Source organism: Macaca fascicularis, chromosome X (genome assembly GCF_037993035.2).
Source record: "Macaca fascicularis isolate 582-1 chromosome X, T2T-MFA8v1.1".
Taxonomy (NCBI): domain Eukaryota; kingdom Metazoa; phylum Chordata; class Mammalia; order Primates; family Cercopithecidae; genus Macaca; species Macaca fascicularis.
The window spans coordinates 15,510,687-15,525,600 of NC_088395.1; the positions used below are offsets into that span (position 1 = coordinate 15,510,687).

At 42.3% G+C, this 14,914-nt stretch overlaps 1 protein-coding gene and 1 pseudogene across 11 annotated transcripts in view; one reads left to right on the plus strand and one right to left on the minus strand.

Moving 5' to 3' along the window:
• The window catches only part of CA5B (carbonic anhydrase 5B), a 112,872-nt gene that overhangs the window by 14,188 nt on the left and 83,770 nt on the right, over nucleotides 1-14,914 (plus strand). For 2 of the 11 annotated variants that reach the window (XM_065538215.1, XM_074029068.1), the window contains exons 2-3: nucleotides 1,534-1,637; nucleotides 3,546-3,641. The exons of 5 other annotated variants lie outside the window; for them this stretch is intronic. Coding sequence is in view for 1 of the 6 variants with exons in the window: in XM_074029072.1 (XP_073885173.1) it covers nucleotides 1,534-1,637; nucleotides 3,546-3,641; nucleotides 7,820-7,849 (230 nt within the window). In the remaining 5 variants the exon portion in view is untranslated. Of the gene's footprint in view, nucleotides 1-1,533; nucleotides 1,638-3,545; nucleotides 3,642-7,819; nucleotides 14,384-14,914 lie in introns of those variants that run through there. 4 more of the 11 variants (XM_065538218.1, XM_065538219.1, XR_012429821.1 and 1 more) reach the window with 3 other exon arrangements.
• LOC141409468 (uncharacterized) lies at nucleotides 13,015-13,821 on the minus strand (annotated as a pseudogene).

Consider the following 14,914-nt stretch of genomic DNA (forward strand, 5'->3'; position numbering starts at 1 on the left):
GTGGAATCATACAGTATTTGTCTTTTTGTGACTGGCTTATTTCACTTGGTATAATGTCCTCAGAGTTCATCCATGTTGTAGTGTGTGTTAGAATTTACTTCCTTTTTAAGGCTTAATGATACTCCATTATGGATAGACCACATTTGTTTATCTATTCCTTACCTTTTGGCTTTTGTGAATAACGCTGCTATGAACATGGGTGTACAAATGTCTCTTTTTGTTCTTTTGAGTATATGCCCTGAATGGGCTTTCTGGATGATCACTGGACTCACTTTTCAGCGTATGGAAAAATTCCCTTCTCTTTTTTATGGACGTTTCCTTCTAGTATGGGTAATATTTTTTCTTAACAAATACATATATCTCTGTGTACAGATTTTGTAATTGGTATAGAAGAAAGGGCATGAAATGAAATGAAAGCTTTACCAGAAATCTATTTTCTGTGTGTGTATGTGTTGAATATGTACTAGTTTTCCTCTGTTGGCTTACTTTGTAAATAACTTCTATATTAAATAGTAATTCTATTTAATTACATTTTAAAATATAAGATCACAATACAGAGCAGAAGGATAATTAGGCAAGAAAAACACATTTTATATTTGTGGCCACCTAATAACATGTATGAATTTTATCATTATTTATGTATCCAACATTTTCTGAGTGGCAACTATGTGCAAGGCACTGCACGAAGTGCCAGGAGTACTAATTGTCAACCACCCGAAGGGCAAAGTCTAGTGAGGGAAGAATACTTGAAATTAAAATTATAAAGCAAGTGTGATTTGAAAAATGTTTCTGAAAGGGCTATGGGACCACAGAGGAAGGCGTGTGATACAGACTACTCAGAGGAGTCTATGATGATTTCACTAAGGAGGAGCCATTTATATTAGGTATTAAAGGATGTATGGAAGTTTGCCAAGAGGATTAGAAGGGCATTCTGGACTGAGGGAAAGTTGTGCAAAGGCAGATGTGATAGAATATTCAGGAAATGACAAACAAAAAACAAAAAACAAAATGATGCGGCCAGAATGTTGAATGTGTATTGTGGGGAGAGGCAGTGAGAGGTGATCATCGAAGCATAATAGGGTAGATGGAGGGCAGGCCCATCAGAAACTAGTTATTTGTAAATGAGAGAGTGGCATAGCATGATTTTGTCTAATTAGCCAGTTACTTTATGTTTTTAGATTAACCCAGGCAACAATGCAGGGCCACAAGTTGAGATTAATCCAAGTGATAGGTGGTTGGAGATTAAATGAAGGCAATAGAAATATAGAAAATAGCAACTTTTAAAAAGCATTTCTGAAATAAAAGCAACAGAACTAGGAGGTGACATCCTCTTCCAGAGAACAGAAAGCAAAGTTAACCAAGACCTTGAGGCGTCTCACTTAGGAGACTTGGGGGAATGGTGATGCCAGAAAATAAGTTCATGAGTGGTGGACAAGGAATGATTTGTAGAGAAGTTATCTTAATCCATTTGTGTTGCCACAAAGGAATATCTGAAACTGTGTAATTTATAAAGAGGTTTACTTGGTGCTGCAGGCTATACAGGAAACATGCTGCTCACATCTGCATCTGGTGAGGTCCCCAAACTGTTTCTCCTCATGTTGGAAGGCCAAGGGGAGCCAGCATGCAGAGATCACATGGTAAGAAGGAAAGGAGGAGGTACCAGGCTCTTTTCAGCGATCAGTTCTGTGACTGGACGCGATGGCTCACACCTGTAATCCCAGCACTTTGGGAGGCCAATGCGGGAGGATCGCTTGAGGCCAGGAATTGGAGACCAGTCTGGGCAATATAGTGAGACCTTGTCTATACAAAAAAACATTTAAAAAAAACAAAACAAAACAAAACAGCCAGGCATGGTGGCACATGCCTGTAGTCCCAGCTACTTGGGAGGCTGAGGTGGGAGTGTCACTTGAGCCTAGCAGGTCAAGGCTGCAGTGAGTCACAGTTGTGCCACCGTACTCCAGCCTGGGTGACAGAGTGAGACCCTGTCTCAAAAAAAGAAAAAACCTAAATCAGTTATCTTGGGAACTAAGAGTAAGAACTCACTTCCACCCGATTGGCACCAAGCTATTTATAAGGGATCTGCCTGCGTGATCCAAACACCTCCCATGAAGCTCCACCTCCAACATTGGGGAGCAGGTGTCAACATGAGACCTGGCAGGACCAAACAGACCATATGCAAACCATAGCAAAAGTATAGGGAGATCATAAGGAAATATAATTGCTGCTTATAACTTTTTTGTAATTTAGGTTTTGTTTGGTTTGTTGGTTTTGCTTTTTTTTTAATAGGATCTCACTTTGTCACCCAGGCTGGTGTGCAGTGGTGCAGTCATAGCTCACTGCAACCTTGAACTTCTTAGCCCAAGTGATCCTTCCGTCTCAGCTTCCCAAGTAGCAGGGACTACACAGTTGCGTACCACCACACCCAACTCATTTTAAAATTTTTTGTAGAGACGAGGTGTTTGGTTTGTTGGTTTTGCTTTTTTTTAAATAGGATCTCACTTTGTCACCCAGGCTGGTGTGCAGTGGTGCAGTCATAGCTCACTGCAACCTTGAACTTCTTAGCCCAAGTGATCCTTCCGTCTCAGCTTCCCAAGTAGCAGGGACTACACAGTTGCGTACCACCACACCCAACTCATTTTAAAATTTTTTGTAGAGACGAGGTCTCACTGTGTTGCCAAGGCTGGGCTTGAACTGGCCTCAGGTGATGCTCTTGCCCCAGCCTCCCAAAGTGCTGATGTGAGCCAACGCACCTGGCAGTAATTTAGTTTTAAATGTAATATCAACAATAAAAAGAACATTTTAAGTGGTCATCTCTCAAAGAAGTGTGTCTTCAACTTTTTTTTTTTTTTGAGACGGAGTCTTGCTGTGTCACCTAAGCTGGCGTACAGAGGCACGATCTCGGCTCACTGCATCCTCTGCCTCCCAGATTCAAGCGATCCTTCCACCTCAGCTTCCTGGGAAGCTGGGTTTACAGACACCCGCCACCACGCCTGCTGATTTTTGTATTTTTTTTTTTTTTAGTAGAGACGGGGTTTCACCATGTTGGCCAGGCTGGTCTCAATCTCTTGACCTCAAATGATCCACCCACCTTGGCCTCCCAAAGTCTTGGGATTACACATGTGAGCCACTGCACCCAGCCAGTCTTCAAGTGTTGTCTGATTCCTATAAGGATAATTTATTTTTCTCAATATAAACATTTTCTCTCCTTTAAATGTAAATGGATTTTAGATGTTAGTATTTCATGGAAAGCAGAATGGGAACGAGCAAATGTTGATCCCTTACTGAAATGCGACTCAGTTTGCTATATGAATTTTATTTTTACTCCCTAAGTCCTTTTATTCCAAAGAAATATTAATTGCTGTTCTTGCCTAAATTTCTTCCTGGTCCTTGTTTCTATCTCATTTTGGATTGTCATATGCTTTTCTTGGTGGCTTTACTTTGGGTGAAGAAATGTGTTTAAATGTCGTAGGTTGACTGAGGCTGTGGGTTTATTCTGGAGAGAGTTTGTGTAGTCATGTGTTAACCCTCTTTCCATGGTGTTTCAGCTGCACTTAGTGCATTGGAATGCAGTCAAATTTGAAAACTTTGAGGATGCAGCACCGGAAGAAAATGGTTTGGCGGTGATAGGAGTATTTTTAAAGGTAAAAAATACTCACCGGCTTTAAATGATGTGTTGTATTCTAGAATGAAAACATAGAACATTATAATATTGTTGTTTACTTTAAGAATATTGGGATCCATACACTGGTAAGATAAATAGTGCTTGAAATACAGGAGGATTGTTAAGGATATATTTTAAATGGCATGAAACTGTGCCGTCCAATAGAGTGGTCACAAGCCACATGTGACATTTGAGCTCTTGAAATGTGGCTGGTGTAACTTAGGAAATGAAAGTTTAATTTACTTCTAATTCACTTAAATTTCAATTAAAAAATTGATATTCAATTCAGTTATTGAAAAACTTTTGGGTCGGACGTGGTGGCTCACACCTGTAATCCCAGCTCTTTGGGAGGCCGAGGTGGACGGATCACTTAAGGCCAGGAGTTCGAAGCCAGCCTGGCCAACATGGCGAAACCCCGTCTCTACTAAAAATACAAAAATTAGCCAGGCATGATGGCAGGCGCCTGTAATCCCAGCTTCTTGGGAAGTTGAGGCACAATAATTGCTTGAACCCACAAGGCAGAGTGTAGTGAGCCAGGATCGTGCCACTGCACCCCAGCCTGGGCGACAGAGCGAGACTCTGTCTCCAAAGAAAAAAAGAAGAAAAACTTTTAAGAATGTTTGGAACCATTTGGATATGTATATATATGTTTTCAAGTATAAATTTTTTTAAATCTAAATATAGATCAAGTATTTTGAGGAAAAAGGTAGCATCCAAATTGAGATGTGCTAAAGTATAAAATACACAACAGATCTTTAAAACTTAGTATGGAAAAGACATAAACCATCTCAGTAACTTTTCTTACTGATTACGTGTTGAAGTGATAATATATTGAATATATTTGATAAAATTATATTATTAAAAAGGATTTCATCTATTTCTTTTTACTTTTTAAGTGTGGCTACTAGAAAATTAATTACCTCTGTGGCTTGTATCATACCTCTATTTTTAAGCATTGGTATAAAAGGATAAAGGCAAATAAATAAATAATGGTTAAAATGTAAAATGTATTTTAGGCCAGGTGTGGTGGCTCACGCCTGTTGTCCCAGCACTTTGGGGACGCCAAGGCGGGCAGATTACTTGAGTCCAGGAGTTTGAGACTAGCCTGGCCATCATGGCAAAACCCCGTCTCTACTGAAAATACAAAAATTAGCTGGGCGTGGTGGCTGGCACCTGTAGTCCCAGCTACTCAGGAGGCTGAGGCAAGAGGATCACTTGAACCTGGGAGGCAGGGGCTGCAGTCAGCCGAGATCACGCCACTGCACTCCAGTCTGGGTGACGGAGTGAGACTCTGTCTCAAAAAATAAATAAAAAAGAATACATTTTAAACAGAAGAATGTATTTTAAACAGAAAGATAAAGGCAGATAACTCTAGGAAATCCTCACGAAGGCAGCTAATATTTATGAGTGCTAAGTAACTCCATATTTGCCAAGTACTTAGTTTATCTTTCTAAGAACTCTCTGATGGCAATATTATTGTCTCCATTTTTCAGATGAAGAAAGTGAAGCTCAACGAGGTTAAGTGCTTTCCTGCTAGGTCACACAGCTAGCTAATGGAGGACTGGGGTTAAAAATCCATAGGCCACACTCTCATGGGGCCACTGAGTTCTTGCAGGTTCGGCAGCTGCAGGCTTCCTGCATGCTCCCAACTTTAATCTGCACTGGAGGCTGAGTGTTTTAATTGCCTGGGATTTGTTTTAATCAGGTATAGTAAGACATGCAGACATGGGAATGACTATCATGAAGGAAGAAGTTGATCCTATTCCCAGATCCCTAGAAGCTGGAGGCATGACACACCGTGCAGGGCCACATGAGGAAGTACCGGGGTTGGTTAAGAGGCAGAGAAAGTAAGGGGAAAATGCGGGCAAGAGCTTTTATTGTGTTTTCAGTGGGAAGGAACAGGTGAGGCAGGGTATGCAGGCTTGGGATTGGCTACTTCGAATAATTTCAGAGTGTTCTGTGGCCTAGGGGGCTGTCCCCACTTGGCTGATACCTGACCGTGGGGTGATTGGTGCAGGAGAACAGTGGCCCTGGTGTAAGAGCCTGATAAAGTAGATGGTGGGGCTGTAAACTCTGGATTGCCCATGAAGGGCGCTCTTGCAGCTGTCTGTTCTCTCTGGGAATTAGCCAACCTTGGGAGGGACAGTGCTTGTGGTGTCCCCAGTTGTCAAAGCATTAAATACAAAAGCTATTAATAGAAAACGTGCTTTATATACTGAGGCTCCTGGAACATGCCCTTGAGGACTTAGGGATCTGTGCCGAAAGCCTGGCCTTCATGTGCTGTAGCCTGTTTGAAGAGCTTCAGCCTCCAGGGTCCCTGTGGGCCAAGGCTTAGAAAGGCCGGGGGAGGTGAGTGGAGCAGGAGCACCTTTCCCTGTGGACTGCAGGCACAACTTCAGACAGCCTGCTCGTGTGTTCTGTGTCCAGTTTAATTCGGCGACGTTTATAACATTCTAAATTGCCAGTTTCAGCAGTTTCAGACTGTGATTTGTTTTTAGATAATCACCAGATGGTCATTTTTAATTCATATTTCATTCCAATTCTACAGTGAGATGTCCGTTGTTTTTAATGTTTTCTCATTTGTTGTTGTTTAGCTAGGCAAACATCATAAAGAGCTATAGAAATTGGTGGATTCCATGCCATCAACTAAGCGTGGGGTAGTATTTTTCCTAAATTGCCTGAAATATATTTTATGTTTCAATCTCAAGAGTGGCGACATTACCAAGGCACTTTGAATTGGGAAGTTTAACTAGGGGAACTGTATTCCGGTTCTCTTTGAACATTGCCTTAGAAGGAGACCTGTAATTTATGAATGACCCTGGCCCTGGGTCACATTGCAGGTGACAGAGGTGATCATGTGGGTGGGCCAATGAGCTTCCTGCTTTTGCTGCAGTGCTGCTGAGGACTTGGGGACTGAGGAACATATTGCTGTCCCCTCCTCTGTTCCTGACACTGCCTCCTTCTAAGTCCTTGTGAACACACCCAGAGCAGCCTTCTTTTCTGTGGCTGCCACCCACAGGCAGGGAGCAGAGAGCAGTTCTACAGAAACTTGCCTTGTCCAGCTGGAAAGAACAAAGAACACATCCTTCAGGCTGGATGCCTTTGTCCAGCCCCCCCAGATTATTGTTTCTATATTCAGAATCTCAAAGGGCTGTGCTCTGGAGGCCCATATATTCTCTCCTCCCTTTCTTCCCCCACTGTATCATTCTGGTCCCCACCTCTTTCCCCCTCTTTTCCTCTCCATTTCCCTCTTTCTTCCTCTCTCCCCTTTTAGTACAGAATTCTGGCTCCTCCTGATCTGCATTTCATTTTTTTGTTTCTATCAACTTTTACTTTAGATACAGGGGGTACCATGTGCAGGTTTGTTACATAAGTATGTTGCATGATGCTAAGATTTAGGGTACAGATTCCATCACTCAGGTAATGAGCACAGTACCCAATGGGTAGTTTTTTAACCCACCCCTCTCTCCAGTAACCTCCAATGTCTATTGTTCCCATCTTTATATCTGTGTGCTGAATGTTTAGTTCTCTCAAGAACATGCAGCACTTGGTTTTCTGTTCCTGCATTAATTCGCTTAGGATGATGGCTTCCAGCTGCATCCATGTTGCTGCAAAGGACATGATTTCATTTTTTATGGCTGTGTAGTATTCCATAGTGTATATATTATCACATTTTCTTTATCCAGTCCACCGCTGATGGGCACCTAGGTTGATTCTATGTCTTTGCTGTTGTGAATAGTGTGACAGTGAACATATGAGTGCCTGTGTCTTTTTGGCAAAATGATTTATTTTCCTTTGGGTTTATACGCAATAATGGTATTGCTGCATTGAATGGTAGCTCTGTTTTTAGTTATTTGAGAAATCTCCAAACTACTTTTCACAGTGGCTGAACTAATTTACATTCCCACCAACAGTGTATATGCATTCCCTTTTTTCCACAGCCTCACCAACATCTGTGGTTTTTTGACTTTTTATTAATGGCCATTCTGACTGTTGTAAGACGGTATCTCATTGCGGTTTTGATTTGCACTTTTCTGATGATTAGTGATGATGAGCATTTTTCATGTTTGTTGGCCACTTGTATGTCTTGAGAAGTGTCTGCTCATGTCCTTTGCCCATTTTTTAATGGGGTTGTTTTTCTGCATTTCATTTTAAAAGGAAAATTCTCAGTCTCCCCTGAAGAAGTGAAGCCTCCTTCTTTATGCGCTGGCCACTGTCTAATACCTCCCAACAATACTTAGAGGAGACTACCTGCTGGAGCCTCACTAGAATTGAGGGATCAAATGGTTTTGGTTGTTTTCCCACTGGGGAATATTAAAAATACACAGTTAATTGCAGAAACAAAGGCTGGGCATGATTCCATCCTAAGCAGCGATTCTTCAGGTAGCTGCCCAGAAGGGCCTGGAGCTCCTCTGGACCACTGCTGATCTCCAGATACTCCCTGAGAACCATCACCTCGTTGATTCCTGAGTGGTTTTCACCACTAAATAATGACTCAGTAACCCAATCTCTTGGCCAGGACGCTCTCATGGAATTTGGGTCATTTGGCACTTCCTGCCTGGTGCCCACCTGTCTAGATTACTGGACCCAAGTAGGTCCAGTATCTCCCTGGTCCAGCCCTGTCTGAGTCCATCACCTGGATCATTAAGAAGCAGCCAGTAGAGGTTGATCATGATCAGGTACATTCTCTCCACAATTTTCATCTAAGGAAATACTTGTCTCCCCTTTTAAAACAAAGCTGGGCTCAGATGTGGCATCAGTTTTAACATCTTGTAATACTTATGCATTTTTATTGAAGTGTACAAATGTCTTATCTCAGTTTGGACATGAATTTAGAGGTATTTCAAATCAGCGAGAGAAGAGTTAAAGTGACATGTTTTTATTATACATGCATTGTGTAGATTCTCTATGAAAATTAATACCCTTTTAAATAAAAAAAAGAAGGCTGGAAATGGGGGTATTCAAAACCCTTTAAAATCCTTAAGGGAGTTTTGCTATAGAATCTCAGGATAAAGACAGACTCCAGCAATATTCATCCAGAAATTTTCATGTAAGTCAGTTGTTTGAAACTTGGAATTTATTTTTCTCTTAGAAACTAAATCTAAGTGGTGGTCACTGCATCAGCACACAAAATCCTGTTTAATTCATAAACTAAACTGTAATAATAACTGCGTATACTTGTTCATATTGGATTTTTATTGACTAACAGCTGCTTCCAACCTCTTTTTTATGCAGCCAGGATAACATTGATACCAAAACCTATCAAAGATTAGACCATCCTACCCCCCAAAAATAACAATAGGCCAATATCTCTAAAAAATATGTAACAATAACCAAAAAAAGCTAAATAAAATACTAGAAATAGAATCTAGTAGTGCATTAGAAGAAATATATACTTTGTCCAGGTAGGGTTTATTCCAGTAATCCAAAGGTGGTTCAGTACTAAGAATGATATACTTATGATTAATGGATTTCATCCTGTCAACAAATCTATATTATCATTTCCATAGATTTCCTAAAATACATTAGATAAAACCCACCATCCCTTTAAAAAAATTTTTTTTAATAAAACAGAAATGGAGAATTCCCTAACTGGATGAAGTAGATTTATCTCAGCTCAAAAATAAATAGTATGTTTAATGTGGAAAGGATATCATTAACTCCATGATTATTAGCATACTAAAAACTAAATTTAATTGAATTAACCTCTGGCAGGAGCCAATAAAGTTAGACCAAAAAAGATAAAGAACATTAGAGAAACACTTAAAAACTCCTACAAAGATAATTCAGCAATTAGTGGAGTACCATGTCAGTTTATAGAAATCAATTCCTTTGACACATGTAACTCAACAATTAGAAGACATAACAGAAGAAGGAAACCTATTTATAATAGAAACTGAAAAACTAAAATGCTGTTAGTAAACAACATAAAATGTTAACAAGAAAACTATAAAACATTTCTGAGGGACGCAGAAGACTTGAATTTATAAAATTCATGCCCTGTTTTTAAATAGGAAGATATCATAAAGACACCTTTGATGTCAATTCTCCTTAAGTTGTGATTCCATAAATTTAATATGGTTTTAATAAAAATACCAACAGAATTTTAAAACTAGATATAGTACTTCTAGAGTTCATGTGGAAAAGCAAATAAGCATGAATAGCTGGAAAAATTCTAAAGGAGAAAATAAGGAATGATTAGACCCATAAGGCTTTAAAGCCGCAATAATTAAATAGTATGATACTAGCACATGAATAGAAATATAAATCAAAGGAAGAAAATAGTTCAGAAATATGGCCAAGTACATGAGAATTTACTTTATGATAAAGATAGCATCTCAGCTCAATGCAGGAAAAGATAAATCCAGTAAATGGTATTGGGGGACAACCGAGCAGGCATTTAGGAGAAAAAGTTGGACCCATCGTTCAATCCTGACAAAAATATATTCCAGATGGAACAAAACTTTAAAGGTAAAAAAATGCCATAAAAGTACGAGGGTAGGAAGATTCTTTCATACATCCAAATGGAGGAAGCTTTTCTAACTATAAATCAAAACCCAGAAGTAATCAAGAAAACAACTAGCAATTAGACTACATACAAAAATTTTAAAATCTTTTCTGATGAAAATCACCATAAACAAAAGATAGATGACATACAGGGAAAACATTTGCAACTCTGTTTACTCATTCAGCTACTATTTATTGAATGCCTACTGTATGCCAGCTACTCTTCTAGGTGTTTGAGACATCATAGTGAACAAAACAGAGAGTTAATTGCTTTAATATATAAAGAGTTTCTAGAAATCAGTTTTTAGATAATCAAGAGCAAATGGTATAAACAGACAGCGTACAGTTAAGGAAACAAGAAGCCCAATACCATGTGAAAAAATTTTCAACCTTATGAAAAGCGACGAAACAAGATGAAACTACACTGAAATACGAATTTTCACGTATCAGATTAGCAGAAACCCCAAAATTGTATTGCTCACAGTGCTTGTACAAGTGTGGAGCATAGGCAGCCTCATGTGTTACTGGTAGGTGGTAATGACACATGAATAAAGATGTAAGAGACTAAAAAGTATGTTGTTTTACTAACAGTTAATTACAATGTCAAAGGAAGATAAAATGCTAAGTTGGTACTATTGTAGTAGCTATCAGAGTGCAATTTACCAAACAGCAATTTAGACTACACATAAACTGCAGACCTAAACAATAATACATATACATAATTATTCTTTGCCCCATTGTTTGCAAACAACCTAAATACCAGTCACCTCTATGGCATTCCTCCTCCAAAATTTGTATCCCCCATCTAAATCATGAGAAAAGACAAAACCAAACTGAAAAAGGACTTCTACAAAATACCTCACCAGCCCTCTTCAAAAGCATCAAGGTCATGAAAAACAAGGCAGAAAAACTCAAGAGTGGAGGAGACCAAGAAGGAGTAGGTTCTGGAGAAGACAAAGGACACTGGGGCAGTCTAAATAAAGTCTGGAGTTTACTTAATAGTATCAACCCAATGTTAATTTCTTAGTTTGATGAATGCATCGTGATTATATAAGATAACGTTAGAGGAAGCTGGATGCAGGGTCTCAACCTCAGCACCACTGACATTCAGGGCAGATCATTCTTGGTTATGGGGACTGTCCTGTGTATTGCAGGATGTTTAGTTGCATCCCTGCCTCGACTCACTGGATGCCCATAGTACCACCTCCCGAGGTCGTGACAACCAAAAATGTCTCCAGACATTCTCCACTGTCAATTGCAAACTCACCCCTTGTTGAACACCAAAAACACCAATGATATACATTAACCCCTAATATCAACTAACCAATAAAATGCCGTACCTCTTAGTGTATGAGAAGAAGAAACACATCTTCAATGTCTATGAGAATGGCTTTTAACTAATCAACACCTTGATTAACCAGTAGAAGGCATATTTAGTGGTGATTCACTTATGACTGCCTGTACCTCACCAGGACAAAATTGTGGTTTGTCAAGAGAGTCTTTAGTCACAAACAGAATAAACAACCACTGGCTTATGTTGCAAAAAGGATATGGGAAATTCTATAGACATTGGAAAGAAAAAATACATTAAAAGAAGTCCACACCAGGTGCAGTGGCTCATGCCTGTAATTGCAGCACTTTGGGAGGCTGAGGCGGGCAGATCACCTGATACCAGGAGTTCAAGACCAGCCTGGCCAACATGGTGAAAACCCCGTCTCTACTAAAAATACAAAAAATTAGCTGGGTGTGGTGGCGGGTGCCTGTAATCCCAGCTCCTTGGGAGGCTGAGGCAGGAGAATTGCTTGAACCTGGGAGGCGGAGGTTGCAGTGGGCCAAGATGGCGTCATTGCACTGCAGCCTGGACAAGAGCGAAACTCAGTCTCAAAAAAAAAAAAAAGTCTATACCCACTCTGATGCCATTATCTTGAGACGTCTTAGATATGAATAAAAAGCCATTCCAATCATTATGAGAACCGTCTTTAGAAGAAAATTATACCATAGGAATATCTCTAGATTTTGAAAATCATATACCTAGAGATCATTCCATAAATAAGGAGTCAGGCAAAAAACCAAAGGAATTCGTCGACGAGTGTTAGGAATCTCATTCCCCCACAACTACTGGCTGACCCCAACCCTGCATTGCAAAACACTTGGCCCCCTCTGACCTCAAAAAGCATTTGGTGCTTCCTCGTTAAGCTCTATTCAGTGTTTTTACTATTCACCCATCTTCCTCAGTCTGGACCAAATCTATTGCCCGATCTTCACATTGGTTGCGACGTTTTTGTCTCTTCCCAATTCTGGCATTCCAGAGGGTCAATAGGTTCCTTCTGCACGTGCTTTTGAGGGAAGTGTCCCCCCCCCAAAAAATTGCTTCACACCACCTTGAACAGACTCTAAACTTAAGCACTACAGTTACTAAGCAGCCTTTGGATTCTTTGTTTTCGAAGTTAGATTTTTTCAGCTATTAGTGGAAAGTGTGCCTCACTCTACTCCAGGATTACCAATAGAAATGAAAGGACAGAAATGGCATTAGTGTTCAGAGAAGATTATCCATACATGGCTATATGAACACTGAAAATTACATGAGGGTCAACATAAAATCAGCATTACAGGTACTAAAACATAAATCCTGATGGCTTTCACCATTTTCTTAAGAGCAAAATTGCAAAAAGTGATATTAACAGCCATCCTAGACGAATATGAGTAAATGATTTGTTTTTCCTTAAAAGAGCATCCAAGTGTATTGTAAGCGTTTTCACACTGATCAAAGAGAGCACCCTTCTGTCAACAGGTATCTCCGGTTTTCAGGACCTGGCAGAAATTCTTCTATGTTCTGCCTTTAAAGGTCAGGTACAAAAGTAGAGGCAGCTGCCAGGCCCCTTTGCCCAGAGCTGAGGGTCTGGGACCATGAGTGGGAAGGATTGAGGCTTGAACCTCCTTGGTCCGCCAGACAGCATAGGGCACCACCCGCCCGTTCTGCAGCTGCGCGCCGCAAAGCTCTGGCCTGGCCGTGGCCGCCTGCCCCATGCGACACTTGCTGGCCAGACCATACCCAGCACACGGCGCCTCTTGTTCTTTCGGACATTTTGATGCCAAGGGTCGCTGGTCACTGAGCACTGACATTTGATCTCGGACCGTGACCGCAGATTTTGGAAATTTCTGGCACCCCAGTGTCTACTGAAAGGCCCCACCCACTGCCCTGCTCTCATGGGCAGCTACCTGAGCCGCTTCCTGGGGTGACTCTGGGCCAGAAAGCTGCGCCCAGCCCAGAAGCACTGGGCTCTGCGGTCCAGGCCCTTCTTCAGCCCCCAGGTCCAGGAGAACTGCAAGGTCACCTACTTCCAAGGGAAGCACTGGGTCCGCACCCGGCCCCTCCCCACCGCTCCTCCCAGCTGGGACTACCCCCGCATCCGCATCCAGAGAGAGATGGTCCCCGCCCCCATCCACCTCCGGAGATGGTCCCCCAGGCCTGGAGGTGCTTTCCCAACAGGCCGCCGCTGCTGAGCAACATCAGGCCTGGTTTCTCCGAGGCTTGCGTGGCTTACGTGAAGCGGTGGCTTTGGACCGCCCGCCACTCCCCCAGCCTGTCCACAGCCTGGTGACTGTGAAAATGACCCCGCTGGAGCGCAGAGGGAGCCCGACGCCCAGGCCATCTGCCTTCAAGCCTGTGATGAGAAACGGAGTGGCCCATTCCTTTGTGCCCAGGTCTAGGCCGCTGAGCAGAGGCCCCCACTCCCAGGCAGCGTTGTCTCAATCCTCGCGGCCGCCTGCCATTCTGCAGGATGTGCCGCTGCCAGGCACCCGGTCGCCGAGTCACCGCAAGAGCGCTGGGCCTGTGGGCAGCACTGCCCTGACGCCTCAGGCTTGCCTGCGCCTGGAAGGAGGTTCGCCAGGGCGGCCATGAACCTCTGAGCACACCCAGCCTGCTGCCCAGCTCCAAGAGTCAGGCCCCTGCCACCACCTCCTGAACCTCCAGCCCTCAGCGCCTTCACCCTACTGACTGTGGTTCCACCCCCACACCAGCCACCGGCCCCACCAGGGCACTTTCCACCGCTCCAGCCGACCACTCAGCGAGCCCCAGGCCCACCTCTCCTCTCCCTTAAAACCCTTCCCTTTTCCTTGCCCATTCGCCCCTGCCCTCTCCCTGGGGACAGAAGGCATGCTTCTCCCCAGTTTCCCCAGTTTCTGCAATAAAATATTGGTTGTTGTTAATAATAATAGGTGTCTTTATTATAGAGATTGTCATATGCTTTCTTTCAGAGACGACACCATGGCTTCTCTAGCTTGGCACTAGTACTTGGGCCAGATGGTGCTTTCTTGTTGGTGGGGGGAGGGGAGGAGGGGGACGCTGTCCTGTGCATTGCAGGGCCTTAGCAACATGCCTGGCCTCTCACCTCTAGGTGCCAAGCACACTCACAGTCCTGACTATCAACAATGGCTCCAGGCGTTGCCAAATACTCCCTGGGAGGGTAGAGAGGTCAGAAGTCATACTGGTGGAGAACCACTGAGGATCAGTGACCTCTAGTGGCAGAAACAGGCAAGCCTAGTCCCCCAAAATGTGCGGTTTTGTAATACATACCAAGACGCAGGGACAAACCAAATGAAGTGGCCCATGCTGGACAGAAAACATTTTCACCAGTTTTCTAGAATGCTTGGGGTGTGAATGATTGCTGTGGTCTGGTCTTACCAGCAATCAGGAAATGCAAAATTGTTACAAATGAGCTACTATTTTAAACTTTTCAAACT